Genomic DNA, 16,833 nt, shown 5'->3' on the forward strand with positions numbered 1-16,833 from the left:
GTGTTCGTGATGTCATCAGTGTTCCAAAAAGAAAGGAATTTCCTCTGTAGCATTCAGCAGCTAATAAGAACTGGAAGGATTAAGATTTTTTAATAGAAGCAATTTACAAATATGTTGAACTTTCTGCCACCAGTTGATTTAAAAGAAAAAAGGTTTTCACCGGAGTACCCCTTTAAGCACACATCTGATTTTTCACTTTGTGATGATGGCCAGAGGGTCCTTACCTGCCTCTGTGCCTCCTGATGTATTCTTTGCTGCTCCAGTCTGATGTGGCAGGCTATAGAAACAGAGCACAGATAACACTGTGGACACTCCAGGACGGATGTACAGTTGACTTGTCTGCAGTTTAAGGATGAGTGCAAACTGTGTTTCTGTCAGACCAGTATGTCTTGGCATACTTTTTTTTGAACTGTATAGGAAAGCACATCAGATTTCACTTTCCTATACAGGAGTTAAAACAAGGAAAGTACACCAAGCAGTATACAGTAACCCCATGGGAGGTGCATGCCACTGTATGGCATATGTCACAAGATTCTGCCAGACAGTTCAGTTTTCAGTCTACACAATACAACACATGGTGCTTGTACTTAACCCCTTAAGGACACATGACGTACTGGAACGTCATGTGTCCGCTCCCAATCTATAACGCTGGGCCACGGCCCTCTAACAACGACCGGGACCCGTGGCTAATAGCGGGCGGCATTGATCGCAGTGCCGCACGCTATTAACCCTTTAGACGCGGCGTTCAAAGTTGAACGCCGCGTCTAAAGTGAAAGTGTGCCGGTTAGCTCAGGGAGCTGTTCGGGATAGCCGAGGTGAAATCGCGGCATCCCGAACAGCTTACAGGACAGCAGGAGGATCCCTACCTGCCTCCTCGCTGTCCGATCGCCGAATGACTGCTCAGTGCCTGAGATCCAGGCATGAGCAGTCAAGTGGCAGAATCATCGATCACTGGTTTCTTATGAGAAACCAGTGATCAATGTGAAAGATCAGTGTGTGCAGTGTTATAGGTCCCTATGGGAGCTATATTCACTTTTTTCTTCACTTTTTTTGCAGTGTTAAAGATCATTTAACCCCTTCCTTATTAAAAGTTTGAATCACCCCCCTTTCCCATAAAAAAAACACAGTGTAAATAAAAATAAACATATATGGTATTGCCGTGTGCATAAATGTCCGAATTATAAAAATATATTGTTAATTAAACCGCATGGTCAATGGCGTACGCACAAAAAAATAAGTCCTATGAATGCAAAAATGGTACCGTTAAAAACTTCAGATCACGGCGCAAAAAATGAGCCCTCATACCGCCCCATACGCGGAAAAATAAAAAAGTTATAGGGGTAGGTTACGGTGGAACATGCTGGGAGTTGTAGTTTTGGTTCGGGCGTGTTTGCGTGCATCCGTGGGGCTCTTGGGCGTAGGGCGAACATGAAGGGGGCGGGATTCTGGGGGTGCAATTTAGTGCGGGGGGCCAGAAACCACTAAAAATAAATAAAATTAGATGGCACAACTGGCGGTGGCGGCAGTGCCCCCCCCCCCCCCCCACATCATACATTACATAAACACATCACAGATACATCATACACATATACCCTCACACCATTCATATGCACACATCATACATACACCCGCCACTGCCCCCCCCACATCATATATTACATACACACATCACACAGACATCATACACACATCACACATCCACTCACACTATACATATACACACACATCATACATACAGCGCTGCCCACCCCACATCATACATCACATACACACATCACACTTAGACAGACATCATACACACATTATCCATTACATACCATCACACACAGACATCATACACACATTATCCATTACATACACATCACACACAGACATCATACACACATTATCCATTACATACACATCACACAGACATCATACACAGCATACAATACATACACATCACACATAAACAGACATCACACACACATTATCCATTACACACACATCACACATAGACAGACATCATACACACATTATCCATTACACACACATCACACATAGACAGACATCATACACACATTATCCATTACACACACATCACACATAGACAGACATCATACACACATTATCCATTACATACACATCACACACAGACATCATACACACATTATCCATTACATACACATCACACATAGACATCATACACACATCATACATTACATACACATCACACAGACAGACATCATACACACATCATACATTACATACACATCACACACAGACATCATACACACATCATACATTACATACACATCACACACAGACATCATACACACATTATCCATTACATACACATCACACACAGACATCATACACACATTATCCATTACATACACATCACACAGACATCATACACAGCATACAATACATACACATCACACATAAACAGACATCACACACACATTATCCATTACACACACATCACACATAGACAGACATCATACACACATTATCCATTACACACACATCACACATAGACAGACATCATACACACATTATCCATTACACACACATCACACATAGACATCATACACACATTATCCATTACACACACATCACACATAGACAGACATCATACACACATTATCCATTACATACACATCACACACAGACATCATACACACATTATCCATTACATACACATCACACATAGACAGACATCATACACACATTATACATTACATACACATCACACATAGACAGACATCATACACACATTATCCATTACATACACATCACACACAGACATCATACACACATTATCCATTACATACACATCACACATAGACATCATACACACATCATACATTACATACACATCACACAGACAGACATCATACACACATCATACATTACATACACATCACACACAGACATCATACACACATCATACATTACATACACATCACACACAGACATTATACACACATTATACATTACATACACATCACACATAGACATCATACACACATCATACATTACATACACATCACACAGACAGACATCATACACACATCATACATTACATACACATCACACACAGACATCATACACACATTATCCATTACATACACATCACACACAGACATTATACATTACATACACATCACACACAGACATTATACATTACATACACATCACACACAGACATTATACATTACATACACATCACACACAGACATTATACATTACATACACATCACACAGACAGACATCATACACACATTATCCATTACATACACATCACACACAGACATTATACATTACATACACATCACACACAGACATTATACATTACATACACATCACACACAGACATTATACATTACATACACTCACACCCTACATATACAACCACCCTTCCTGTCGCCTGCATTCTCTGCCTCCTTACCTGAGCCGCCATGAGTGGAAAACAGAGCTGTAGTCCCGGCCAGTGTGAGGTTACATGGGTTTGAAAATCTCCCCTCACACCGGACGTCCTCTCCTCTCTTCCCTCCCCCCCCCCCCAGCTCTGTGTTTTCCTGTGCAAACATGCAGCCTCCCCGTGGTGGATTAGGTCCTGTGAAGAAAGAGCAGGGGGAGGGGGAGGTATAGAGCTGTGTGCGGGGGAGGGGAGGAGCTGTGTGCCGAGCTGTGGACGTCCTTTCTCTCCCCCTGTCTTCTTGTGTTATGTGTAGCTGCGTCCTCCGGGAGGATTAGATAAGGGGGCGGGCTCAATTATGTAATACGAACATGCAACCTCGGGCTCTGCGGTCAGCTGGGGGCCGCCGCCGCCCCCTCCATACACCCTGAGCACCGTGAGGTGCAGACTTGCATCCGCTTCTGCGCCTCACACCGGCAGTAAAGAAAAATATGGGGGAAGTCGGTCCGGCCCTGCTAGCCCGATACAGGGCTAAATCTATAAACAATTCACCTGCCCGGCTCCCAAAACTACTTGTCCCGGGCGTCGGGCGATAGAATTTCCACATCCCTGAATTTTTACCGAAAAATGTACTACGTAGAAACGGAAGCCCCCAAAAGTTACAAAACTGCGTTTTTTTATCAATTTTGTCTCACAATGATTTTTTTTCCGTTTCACCGTAGATTTTTGGGCAAAATGACTGAAGTAAGTACAAAGTAGAATTGGTGGCGCAAAAAATAAGCAATCATATGGATTTTTAGGTGCAAAATTTAAAGAGTTATGATTTTTTAAAGTCAAAGAGCAAAAAACGAAAATGCAACAACGGAAAAACCCCCGATCCTTAAGGGGTTAAACAGCAAGGTACAGGAACTTGTACATGCTTCAGGTCACAGGTCAGGTAAATAAATGTCTCACATATCCCCAGAGCCTCAGTGCTTACAGTTATGCAAATGGGTTTGTAAAGTAACTGAAGTAAAAATAACCTGCTGGGGCTGTAGCACCTTTAACACCTAAGAAATGACTCATACAAAGGTATGTATGGAGAAACAGCATACTGATACATGTAACATATATGTGTGTACCTGCTTTGAAGTGTGTTTATAGGCTTCGTAACCATATAATGAAAACTTTATATTTATGTTCTAAAATACGTTTTATAAATACATAGTACTGCCACTTGGTGGAAAATGATTAACATGGTAAAAGTGTTAGTTTCCTAGTTCTTTTAATATTAGAGACTTGTTAAATATCAGTTTTAGTACAAGTTTAATTTGTTTTGATTAACATATGGTATACATTGTAACATAGTTGTTGGTGTTGTATGTAGACTATATTTTTTGCTCTGAATTTGTCTCTAAATTTGCCTTTTTTTAAGACTATTCTTTTCATGCTTTTTTTTTTTTTGCAGTGGTCATGAATTTATCATGTATGACTTCTGGTACAAATATGCAAAAAAAAAGCCACAAAGAACTTAAAGGGGTAGGATAGGTGATAAGATGTCTGATCGTGAGGGGCCTGGCCACTGGGACCCACCACTATCTCTGAGCCGGCACTCCGGCATTCTAAACATTTATGTCTATGGGAGGGGGTGTGACTGATGTGGAGCAAAAGTACACAGCTGCCACGCCCCCTCCCATAGACATGAATGGAATGGAGCTGGTGTGGCATGAGATCACGAACATGGCCGTCCAAAGCCCGCATTCTGAACATAAATGTTTAGAACGCTGGGGTGCTGGCCCAGAGATCACTGGGGGTCAGACATCTTATCCCCTATCCTAGAAATAGAAAATAAGAGGACTAAGAGCAGATTATCCCTTTAATTTGTCTCAAATCTACACCACCCCAGACCTGGCTTACAAAACTAGCTGTGGACAGCATTAGTTAAAAGTTGCACAAATTCTTGTAAGAGTTTAAAAGTTGCAGAAAAAGTTGCAGTGGAGGAAAGTGGTGCACTGAAGTGTAAAATTTAAAAAATGTGTACTAGCCCCATATTTATTATATGCCTTGTACTATTTAATAAATTGAGCGCACGTACATATTGCCACCACAAAAATTAAAGGTGTCAAAAAACTGTTTACCTACACCAACCTTGATAAATTCCCCTTTTATGTTTACTTACATGTACCATCCACCTCTTTCCTATACATTTTAAAAGCCAAAGCGAACATTTCAGTTCAACAGAATGAGTGTTCTATTTCGAGCTATGAGTATCACTTATTTATAGTCTATTCCCATGGGATGCTTCGTCATAGCACCTCCTTCAACCAGTGTAAAACAATTTTTAGAACATGAGGCAGTGTGTGAATTTGCCACTTATGTGCTATAATGCTGCTCTTCTAAAGCATGAGAGTTAGCTGTGATATTTGGTTACTACATCTTGTTTTTTGTTACAGTTACTAAGTGAATATTTTGAACACAAACTAAAGAAGGTGTCAGAATATGATATATATACTCTGAAACCTGAACGTACACATTTAAAACCATGAAGCAAAGGAAAGCTTTGTAAAAGAAATGTTGTTTGCTTTAGTATACCGGACATCTGTGTGTGTGTCTTTTCAGGTTCATAAATCTTCTCTTTAATCAATGAGAAATATTTTAATGCAAAATTTTTTGTTTTAAAATTATATTATTCTAAATGATATGACAAATATATCCGAAGGTGTCTTCTATTCCATCTACTTGGCAATATACACCCAAATTCCACCTTAAAATCCACTGAAAACCGAATGAAATCTGCACCCTTTAGTTTACAATAAAATATATACCATAGCACTTATTGTAAAGAATTTTTATGACATTTGAGATCTTGGGAAAACAAGTTATGACCTGTCTCTTCTTTATGCAGAATCTACAGTGTTAGGTTATGTTCAAACTGCGGAATTTCGCTATTCCCCACAATTTCCATTCAGCAAAGGTTGCTGAACGGAATTGTGGAATTCTGCCTAAATTGCGTTGAAAATGCAGAATTGCCACCTTCGAAATTCTGCTGTGTGAATGGGACAGCGGAATCGAATTACAGTATATGGGCAGTAAATTTGGGCAGAATTTCTGGCAGAATTCTTCAGCGGAATTCCATATGGACATTCCGCCATCAGAATATGTCCTTAGGCTATGTTCACAAGGTCACATTTTTGTGCTTCTTCTCATTTTCCTTTCTGCCAAGCTGGATTTTTTGCAGTTTTGCAGATTCCTTGCGGAATGTGCATGAAATTTGTGCTGAATTTCTTGTTACCATTCACTTCAATGGGTCCACATAAACTCTGCGGTAGTGGCTGATTTACAGATTGCCTGTAGACCCATGGAAGCAAATGATAGTGAAACTTACAGCGAAAAATCCACTGCAAGTTATTAACATGTAAACTTGAAAGTCTTCACATTAATTCTATTGAAGGGTGAATAGGGAGTGACAGCCAGATACTTTTTACCCCTTATTATTGTGTGGAAACAATAGACAAGAAATTATAGTTAAAAAGATTACACAATTCCACTATGTTTAATTTCATTACATGTCCATTTTAATGTTAGTTTTTTTAAGAGTTTTTATATTTTAGAAATTTTGCAGCAAAATTTGCTTTTGAGGCCCGATGTGTCACACTGTGGCTCAGATAATCGTCAGACACAACAATAAACTAAGTGACAGTGTGGTGTATAGAGCCTGGGCCTGGTAATCCTAGTGGTGCCCAGGCCTGAAACATCACATTGCGGCTCAGCCTATCACCAGCTGAGGCGGGACATTGCTGCATCTGGTGATTAGCTGAGCCGCAGTGAGACATGTCAGGCCCCAAAAGTAGGAAAAGGCTGCACCCTAGGATGAGTTAGCGATATGAGCCACAGTGGGGGAGCCATGAAAGGTAAGTCAAAGTTTATTATTTTAATTGCAGCATCCCAAGAATAATGGGCCAATAAAACATTTAGCTTGATAACCCCTTTAAGAAAAGGAGAGAAAGGGCCCCTAATAGTGCTGGTTCATTCCAAGAAAGCAAAACCAACCACGTATTTGCCTATTTTTCCTTAGTTTGCATGCACTGTAGCATTCCCATGAATAGGGAGCCATTGAAAAGAAATTGAAGACAATATGAACTGGGACCCCATAAAAAATAGTTGTAGGTATGTAATGCATATGATCTATAGGGAGAATATGAACATGATTTTTGAAGCTGAGAATTAATAATAGAGTTAGGCTATGGGTTTAACTGGCATATGAACCCAGACTATGAATAAGTAGCACTATGTACAGTAGGTATGCTATTTTTTTGGGACTTTATGATTGTTTATACAGATATCTATATTTTTTTCTTATATTTACATATATATCTATATATTACAGACTTTTCTGGCCTTGATGATTTGGACAATGTATATAGCAGTGTTGAAAGACAAGTGAATGAGACTCTGCGGCGAAGGCGACACACAACAGAGAATGACTACAATATCGAAGTACTGCTTGGAGTGGATGACTCTGTTGTCAGGTTCCACGGTAAAGAACATGTTCAGAACTACCTCCTAACACTGATGAACATTGTGAGTATGCCTTTTTAGATGAAAACAAAGACAAACAACTAACAGATTCTATACAACTGGTCAGAATTTCTGTTCAGTATTTTCCTTTTATCATGTCACATAATTTGAACAATTACATAATGTCATTTTACATTTACAACTTCGTGAAATGTGCTCATAGTGATTGGAATGTGCCCTTAAAGGAGATATTCCATGGAGAAAAATCTTCAGCCATTATGCCTGGATGCCCAGAATATAAAATAACTAAGGGAACTTACCTGCCGCCAATTTGTTAGAGCACAATGCATCACACTGCCACACAGCCTATTTGCTGGATGAGGCGAGACATAGCTGTGGCCAATGATTAGCTGAGCCAGAGTGTGTTGCATTAACCACGGGCAACATGGAAGAAGATACCACCGGAGAACCGGCAGGTGAATCCCGTTTGTTATTTTATATTCTGGGCACCAGAGCAAAATGGCTGAATATTTTTCCCCATGAGATATCTCCTTTAATAAACATATTGATGTTAGATATTTGTTGCAAATTGCATAGACTCTGTGCTCCATGTTGTTTTTTGCCTAGCTGAGCCTTGACTAAAAGACTTGACCTTTAGGCAAGTTTAACAAGTAATACTAACTTTATTTTGCTCCCATATTAGAGCTGCAAGTTCTGGCCTGATAGGGGGGCTGATGACCAAAACTCAGAGCTGTAATGTTTTTGTACTAAAGTAACATTTTTAGTTGTTTAAAGAGAACCAAACATCAGATATTACTATATATAAGGTGTGGCAACTGCTGCCCCCGTACGTAGTGGGTGGTGAGCTATACTTACCAAGTCCCGCCGGCTGCACTGTAATCATGTCCTCTCTGCAAGATTGACAGCCCGTGTCACCGCTCTGAGCAGACTTGGGGGCTCTCTCTGCTGTCCCGGGGATGGTGAGGATGAAGATTTTACCATAGATAATGGGTTGCTACACGTTATATATGTTTAAATCTGATGCTTGGTTCCCTTTAATAGACATAAATAAAACATATTTTTAACTCACCTTAAATCTTTTTTCCTTATCTCCAAGTCAGCAGCACCAGTGGGGAAGGAACTATTTCCTCCAGGAGTTGAAAGGCCAAATAAATGGTTTCCATATAAAATCTTTCCATCCCTCCAAGAAATAAAGTTTAACAAAAGGAAAAAAAATGACAGTTTTAGCCATGGCAAGCAGGATGAGGCAAGAGATGTAACATATTCTTAACCGATTTAAACACATGGCGTCTGACATGCCATGTAAGCAACATGCAGCCTAATGCAGAGAACAGCAGATGCCAAGTAAGCAACATGTAGCCTAATTCAGGAACCTATTGTGTACAGTGTTAGAATCAGACACAGCAGAGGGACTTAGAAGGTAAAAGACCATTTACAATAAGCCATATAAATATACATTTTTTTTACCCTACTGTGCAATGGCTGTTTTCAATAGGAACCAGAAATAAAGCTAAAAATGAATACATACAAAATAATAATAACAATGATTATAACTCCTTGCCAGCAGGACTATGCAGGCCACAAGAGACAAAATGAAAAGGAAATCAAGTAACCTTTTCCCAGGTAACACCTGTCCCACAGGAGGAAAGGAAAAAAAAGTGAATCTATAGAGTAGTAGGTGTTATCTAGATTATGTAAATAAATTGTTAATTGATACCATCTGTTTAATCATTGCAGGAAGATAAACTTTCCTTCCCGATTGGTGCTGTTGCTGCAGGATGTAAACGAAATACAATATTCAAATACCCTAATAAGGCATTCTGATGTAATAGGAGATTACTTACTCATATAAGACCCTCATCTATTAGCCTAAGTTGAAAGAAGCTGCAAAGATCATCATTTTATAAAAGACCTGCTCAACTTATGGATTTAATGGAAACCTGTCATCACTTTTGGGCTGCCTGAACCACAAATCATATGGGCAATCCCTAGTGGATTCTGCCTGCCCTGCTGGTCTTGATCTCACCCTATACTCACACAGGTTGAGAGCTATCAATCAAGGTCAGTAGGGTGCAGAGAAGCTGCAAGAAACCAATCCAATAACGTATGGTTTAGCAGCATTTACGTAATGGCAGGTTGCATTTAAATAAATACCTCTACAAAAAATGAAGTGGCCTTTTACACAACATCTTAATGGTGTCCTCACTATTACAATATTTACCAATCATATAAGTAACTATTGTCATCCATCGCACATTTTTAAAAGCTCTTTATATGGTGCTGCTACTATGTCTTTTGTAGAGACATATAGTTTAACATTCTGAAAGCTTAGAATTGGACTCTTTTCTTCTGTTCCAGGCAGGGCTTCCATATTTCCCATTTCCTTCTAGGACAGCCCTGCTTCATGCCAATGGAAATGTTTAATTTGGATTTATTTTCTTTAAAAAAAATAAAATAATAGAAGAATTAAAAGAGAGTGTAGAAAGGATGTTTGAAAGTGTTTCCTTGCATTGGAATGGAAAAGAAATTGGATGAATTTTAAGAACTTTAATGGCAGCCTGTCAGAAGGGTTGTCCTGGTTTTATGATCAAAAGGATTGCTTGTCACAGTTCTGCTCTTACATATTAAAATGCCAGATTTAAACATATTTAGACACAGATTAACAAATATTTTGCATCAGTGATGGACATTAATATTCCTTCCTTTCCTGCAGGTTAATGAAATTTACCATGATGACTCGATAGGTGCTCATATAAATGTAGTTTTGGTACGCATGATAATGTTGGGCTATGCAAAGGTAAGACTTCCAAATCTAAGAAATCCGAGCAGATAAGAGGGGTTATATTGTTATGAAAAAAATAGTGTATTTAATTGAATATACTTGACCTTACTTGCAGATCTTGCATCAGTGTAGTAAGAGTTGTGGTTATTCCATTAAATAAAGTTTTTTTTTTAAATATTAAGCAATTATGTCAATGGAATAAGCCACAACTGACTGATTATGATTTTTCAAAGGCATACCTATCAGTAGCAGCAGTTATTCTTACATGTTTAATCCTTTTACGATACATGACGGATCTACTCTGTCATTGTGCTGCAAAGGGTGTATGGAGGGGGGGGGGGGTCTGGACTCAAGTCTGCTTCATACCCAGCGACCCCCAACTGATTTCATTAGTGTGGTGATTGCTGCAGACAGCCATTAACCCTTAGGTGCTGCTGCCAAAGGGGTCAGTAGCGTCTAACTGTCCCTGGTGGTGTAGTGGGGTGGACTACTCTGGTGGTGTAGTGGAGCAATTTGTAAGAGGACTCTAATGATCTGTATGAGGACTCAAGTGATTCCTATAACGTTTTAAAATAAGAGTTTAATAAGGGTTTAGAAACACACATTAACCCCATGTAAGCATGTTCCAAATAAAAAAGGAACATATCTGATATTACTGGGCACATAATGTCTGAACTATTGAAATAAAACATTATTTAACACATACGATATAGTGTGAACGTATAAATACCAAACCCCAGAATTGTTTTTTTCTTATTACATCATATCCCAGAAAAAAGTGAAAAGCGATCAAAAAGTCTAATCAATACCACAATGAACAGAATACGACACAAAATGAGCCCTCATAAAGTTGGCAATGGCAATTAAAAAACATTCTCAAAAGTTTAGAATTTTTCATAATAAAACATGATGGAAACTATACAAAGTTGGTATTTTTGTAATTGCACCAACCTGAAGTATCAAGATAACATGTTAGTTTGACTGCACGGTGAACGACATAAAAAAAAAAGCACTCCAAATTTACAAAATTGCTTTTTTTCACAAATGTTATGGAAAAATTAGAGAACTCCACAATAAAAAAAACTTTTCCCCCATCCTAAGCATAGGGGATAAGTGGCAGATCAAGGGGGGAGGGGGTCTCCCATACAGAGCCCTGACTCTCCTCCTGAATGGGGGGTGTCAACCACCAGACGAAACAGCAGCCGCCGACACGTCCACTCAATGCAGCTCTATGGGAGAGCCATAGGTTGCCAAGTGCAGCACTCCGGCTCTCCCATAGAGCTTCATTGAGGGGGAGTGTCGGCCGCTGCTTCGTGAGATGGTCGACGCGCCCCTTTCAGCAGGAGAGCCAGGGCCCCATACAGGAGATAGCGGGGGTCCCAGAGGTCAGCCCCCCCCCCCCCCCCCCCCCCCCGCGATCTGGCACTTATCCCCTATGCTTAGGATAGGGGATAAGTTTTGTTTCTAGAGTTCTCCTTTAAGGAAATCATAACAAAGTACAATTGGCCCCACAAAAAAAGAATCCCTCCTATAAATGTGTAGATTAAAAAATAAAAGAGTTATGTCGAGAAGGAAAAAAACGAAAGTGCAAAAACGAAAATTGGCCCTGTGCTTCACAGGTTAATGAATTAAAATAACATTCTAGAGTTAAAATGAGGTACAAACGTGAATTGAATTATATGAAAGAAAATCATACTAACTTTTATGTCTTTTTACAGTCCATCAGTTTGATTGAAAGAGGTAATCCATCTAGAAGCCTTGACAATGTGTGTCGCTGGGCATTCCAGCAGCAGAAATCTGACCCCAATCATTCTGAACACCATGATCATGCCATATTTCTGACCAGGCAAGATTTTGGCCCTGCAGGAATGCAAGGTAAGCAAATACAAATAAAAAAGCTGCTGTTTAATTACATAAAAATATACAGATATTATCCACCCAATCCACCAATTTTCCTATATAGACAATTTCTTTTAAATTTAGGCCCTTTTGCTGCAGGACTGGACTCAAAATCCTGTGGAAATCAGCTATCATTGCCAAGCTTCAGTCAGCTTTAGTACAAATGTACTTTTACATGCTACCCATTCAGGTGAATAGCTGACCTGAAGACACATGTTCTGGTTAGGTCCACCAGGGAAAGAGCTACTCCGCTACCCAACGTCCGGAACATTGAGTTTCAAACGCTGTGTGCGGGCTTCCGTGTTCACGCCCACCCTCTTGTTACAACACGCCCCGTCATGTGACGTCACATCCAACCCCCTCAACGCAAGTCTATGGGACTTTCATTGAGGGGGCAGGCCGTGACTTCACGAGGGGGCATGCTTGAATGCGGAAGCCCGCACACAGTGTTCGGAACTCAATGTTCTGGATGCTGGGGAGCGGAGTAACCCTTTAAATCCTCTGTATTACATACATACAACCTTTTGTGGCTACATGAGATACCTTTTTCATGTCAGAAAGCCATGTCCTAAATGATGGTTTCCCAGCTTGGTATACATGCATGTTGGAAAAGCATCAGTTAGAATGGAAAGTTTGCTAACAGAGGCGGCAACCTGCAGGGGTTACCACTTTATCTTTATTAGATCTAACAATGTTGCATTCAGTAAGAGCCAGACCCCCAGTGACCTGGTAGACTGGTAGACCAGCTTAAGGCTGGTTCCCACTATGTTTGTAGTGTACGGGAACAGATATGGCTGGGGGGGAGTGGAAAACGGGCGCTCCCGTATCCCAGCCGGACCCAGCCTGTATGTAATGCATTTCAATGAGCCGATCGGAGTCAAATGCTGACTCCAGTCAGCTCATTTTTGCACTGTATACGCTTCTCTAACCGGACCTAAAACCGTGGTATACCACAGTTTTAGGTGCGGTCAGAAAACCATATACGGGGCAAAAATGAGCCTACCGGAGTCAGCATTTGACTCCAGTCGGCTCATTAAAATGAATGGGGTTCGGGACGGATCCGGCTGGGATACGGGAGCTTCCGGTCTTTGCACCCCCCCAGTCGTATCCGGTTCCCATACACTACAAATATAGTGTGAACCAGCCTTATTCTGAAAATGACAGAGACAACCATTTTGGCTATTGCCCTTTTTTTTATAGATAGATAGACAAACAGACAGATATTAAAGGGGTACTCCGGTGAAAACCTTTTTTCTTTTAAATCAACTGGTGGCAGAAAGTTAAACATATTTGTAAATTACTTCTATTAAAAAATCTTAATCCTTCCTGTACTTATTAGCTACTGAATACTACAGAGGAAATTCTTTTCTTTTTGGAATGCTCTCTGATGACATCACGAGCACAGTTCTCTCTGCTGACGTTATTATAATAATAACGTTTTATTTATTGCTGTTCTTAGTGGGATTTGAACCCAAGTCCCCAGCACTGCAAGGCAGCAGTGCTAACCACTGAGCCACCATGCTGCCCTTAGCATACATCTGCTATGCATGGTTGCTAAAATGGACAGAGATGTCAGCAGAGAGCACTGTGCTCGTGATGTCATCAGTGTTGCAAAAAGAAAGGAATTTTCTCTGTAGCATTCAGCAGCTAATAAGTAGTGGAAGGATTAAGATTTTTTAATAGAAGTAATTTACAAATATGTTTAACTTTCTGCCACCAGTTGATTTAAGAGAAAAAAGGTTTTCACCGGAGTACCCCTTTAACAAGTCAGTGTAAATGATTACTGTGTCATGATTAGGAACAAGCAGGTCAGTGGACCTACCCAGATCCCTGTCTCATACAATTACTTGTACATATTTCCGTTTGGTATCTATACAGTGAATAATACAAATAGGACAAGGCTACCATAGGTTCAATACAACAAAGCAATGCTGAAGCAAACTAAATTGTTGATTCTTTTTATCAACTTTTATGTACTGTGTAAGATGACGTATAAACATTTGTATTTTTCATTCATGTTTGAGATATCACTGTGTTTTGCAAATCTGTAACAGGATATGCACCAGTCACTGGAATGTGCCATCCTGTAAGAAGCTGCACACTGAACCATGAGGATGGGTTTTCTTCAGCATTTGTGGTTGCCCATGAAACTGGCCATGTGTAAGTTATGCTGTACATTATAATATACAATGAACAGTGTGGCAGATTTTTCTAATACTGTTTTAGATTGTGCATGCTTCCTTTGCTCCAAGCTGTTCCAGTTTTTTTGTGTGCACCTTGTTGTGTCAGTCTGCACCTCACTGTGCAACTATGGATGCAAAAGGAAAAGCTTGCTTAGTTTACACTACCTATGAACTAGTTTGAGAAATTCTGCAACAGATAATGGCATATAATACAGCAATTTGAGGCAGAAAACTATAAATAAGAGGAGAAGCATGCACCAAAATGAAACAACATCAAGCTAGACTACAATGAGGCATAAAGGGGGATCAGATTTATTACAATTTATGCTACAGAGATAACGTAAATTGTAGTTAAAATCTACTCTGCCTTGAAGGTAGCATAGATTCAGAAGCACAACTTACGAGTCGCATCGCTCCCTGCTTTATTAAGAGACATGCACCTCTTAAAGGGGTACTACGGTGGAAAACTGTGCCAGAAAGTTAAAATCAACCTGTGCCAGAAAGTTAAACAGATTTGTAAATTACTTCGTAAAAAATCGTAATCCTTCCAGGACTTATTAGCTGCTGAATACTACAGAAGAAATTATTTTCTTTTTGGAACACAGAGCTCTCTGCTGACATCACAGGCACAGTGCTCTCTGCTGACATCTCTGTCCATTTTAAGAACTGTCCAGAGTAGGAGAAAATCCCCATAGCAAACATATGCTGCTCTGGACAGTTCCTAAAATGGACAGAGATGTCAGCAGAGAGCACTGTGCTTGTGATTTCAGCAGAGAGCTCTGTAGAATTCAGCAGCTAATAAGTCCTTGAAGGATTAAGATCTTTTTAATAGAAGTAATTTACAAATCTGTTTAACTTTCTTGCACCAGTTGATTTAAAAAAAAAAAAAAGTTTTCTACGGGAGTACCCCTTTAATAAATCAATGTGGAAATATGAAAATGAGTTCCTCTGAATGAAGGCGCTTGTCGCAGGGAACAAAGTCTCGAATTCCATTTCACATGAGTGGTACAGATCCTTTCCAGCCTCCAGGTACCGGACATACTGACGTCATTCCGGAAAGTTCCTCGTGGCAGCGGTCCTGCAACTTTCTTTCCAGATGCCACTGTAGGTGTTGTGCCCTGAGCGCAACACTTGGGGGTAAGGACCCTATAGTTTCTTCATTTTATCTGTACCCCCATATGGTCCTCACTAGGGGCGTACCCCATGTTGCTTTTTCTATTTCATTCATTGATCTCTTAATAAATCAGGGAAGCGGAAACCTGTGCACTTTCACACATTGTAAAATATGTGTCAAAAAAACGGCTGTATTTCTTAACTTATAATGTGCTGTATTAGTCTATGGAAAAGCAGACATCTACATTGTATAAAAAAAAACTGCAGTAATTCTGACACTGCAATTACTGTGTTTTATTAAACAATGAGGGAGGATTGATGAAGAGCGTCATCTCACGCGCCTGTCTAAATTAATTCCCCCTAGGTTTGTATAGCCATGCATCTGAGCTTTGAGCTAGCATTAATTTCAAGTGCTAGCAAGCGTAAACGTTCATAATAACCTTGCCCCCTTCAGCCCCCAAAAAATACAAATAATCACATAATTTATTGATTTTTTTAAAATACTATTTTAGGAATATTAAATGTGTGTGCACTGATTGTCCTTTTTCCATAGACTTTAATAGAACACATTATTAGATTAAAAAAACTGCCTCTTTTCATACCTATTTTACTGCAGTATTTTTGTTTTTATGTTATAATCTGTAAGCTTAGCCTAAGACCGGCTAAGGTTAGTCTAAGGCTGGCATTTCATATGCCAGTCTTGATAAATTCCCCACAAAAAGCATAAAATAACAAATAACTCTCCCCAATGTTGCTAAATTTGTATTGAATATTAAGAGACTTTGTTAGCTCCAAAAAGTAACCTAAATTCACCAGTAAATAGGTTTAAAGAAGCGGATTCAGAATCTCTAATTTTTATCTTTCTACTCATTTGCATTCACCTGCTATAAGCCTGCAACTACAAGAGTTTTAGTGGTCTTCCATTATAAAGCTGA

At 39.7% G+C, this 16,833-nt stretch overlaps 1 protein-coding gene and 1 long non-coding RNA gene across 6 annotated transcripts in view; one reads left to right on the top strand and one right to left on the bottom strand.

Moving 5' to 3' along the window:
- Positions 1–16,833, top strand: part of ADAMTS3 (ADAM metallopeptidase with thrombospondin type 1 motif 3) — a 224,222-nt gene that overhangs the window by 140,388 nt on the left and 67,001 nt on the right. For all 5 annotated transcript variants that reach the window (XM_056567992.1, XM_056567973.1, XM_056567982.1 and 2 more), the window contains exons 5-8: positions 7,770–7,963; positions 10,635–10,718; positions 12,422–12,578; positions 14,657–14,762. In XM_056567992.1, coding sequence (XP_056423967.1) covers positions 7,770–7,963; positions 10,635–10,718; positions 12,422–12,578; positions 14,657–14,762 — 541 coding nt within the window. The remainder of the gene's footprint in view (positions 1–7,769; positions 7,964–10,634; positions 10,719–12,421; positions 12,579–14,656; positions 14,763–16,833) is intronic.
- LOC130362894 (uncharacterized) lies at positions 237–12,510 on the bottom strand. Its single transcript, XR_008891609.1, has 3 exons — positions 12,404–12,510; positions 8,991–9,101; positions 237–277 (listed from the first exon to the last, which is right to left on the bottom strand). It is a non-coding gene; the product is annotated as an uncharacterized LOC130362894 (long non-coding RNA).

The sequence above is a fragment of the Hyla sarda genome, chromosome 1, assembly GCF_029499605.1.
Source record: "Hyla sarda isolate aHylSar1 chromosome 1, aHylSar1.hap1, whole genome shotgun sequence".
Classification (NCBI taxonomy): Eukaryota; Metazoa; Chordata; class Amphibia; order Anura; family Hylidae; genus Hyla; species Hyla sarda.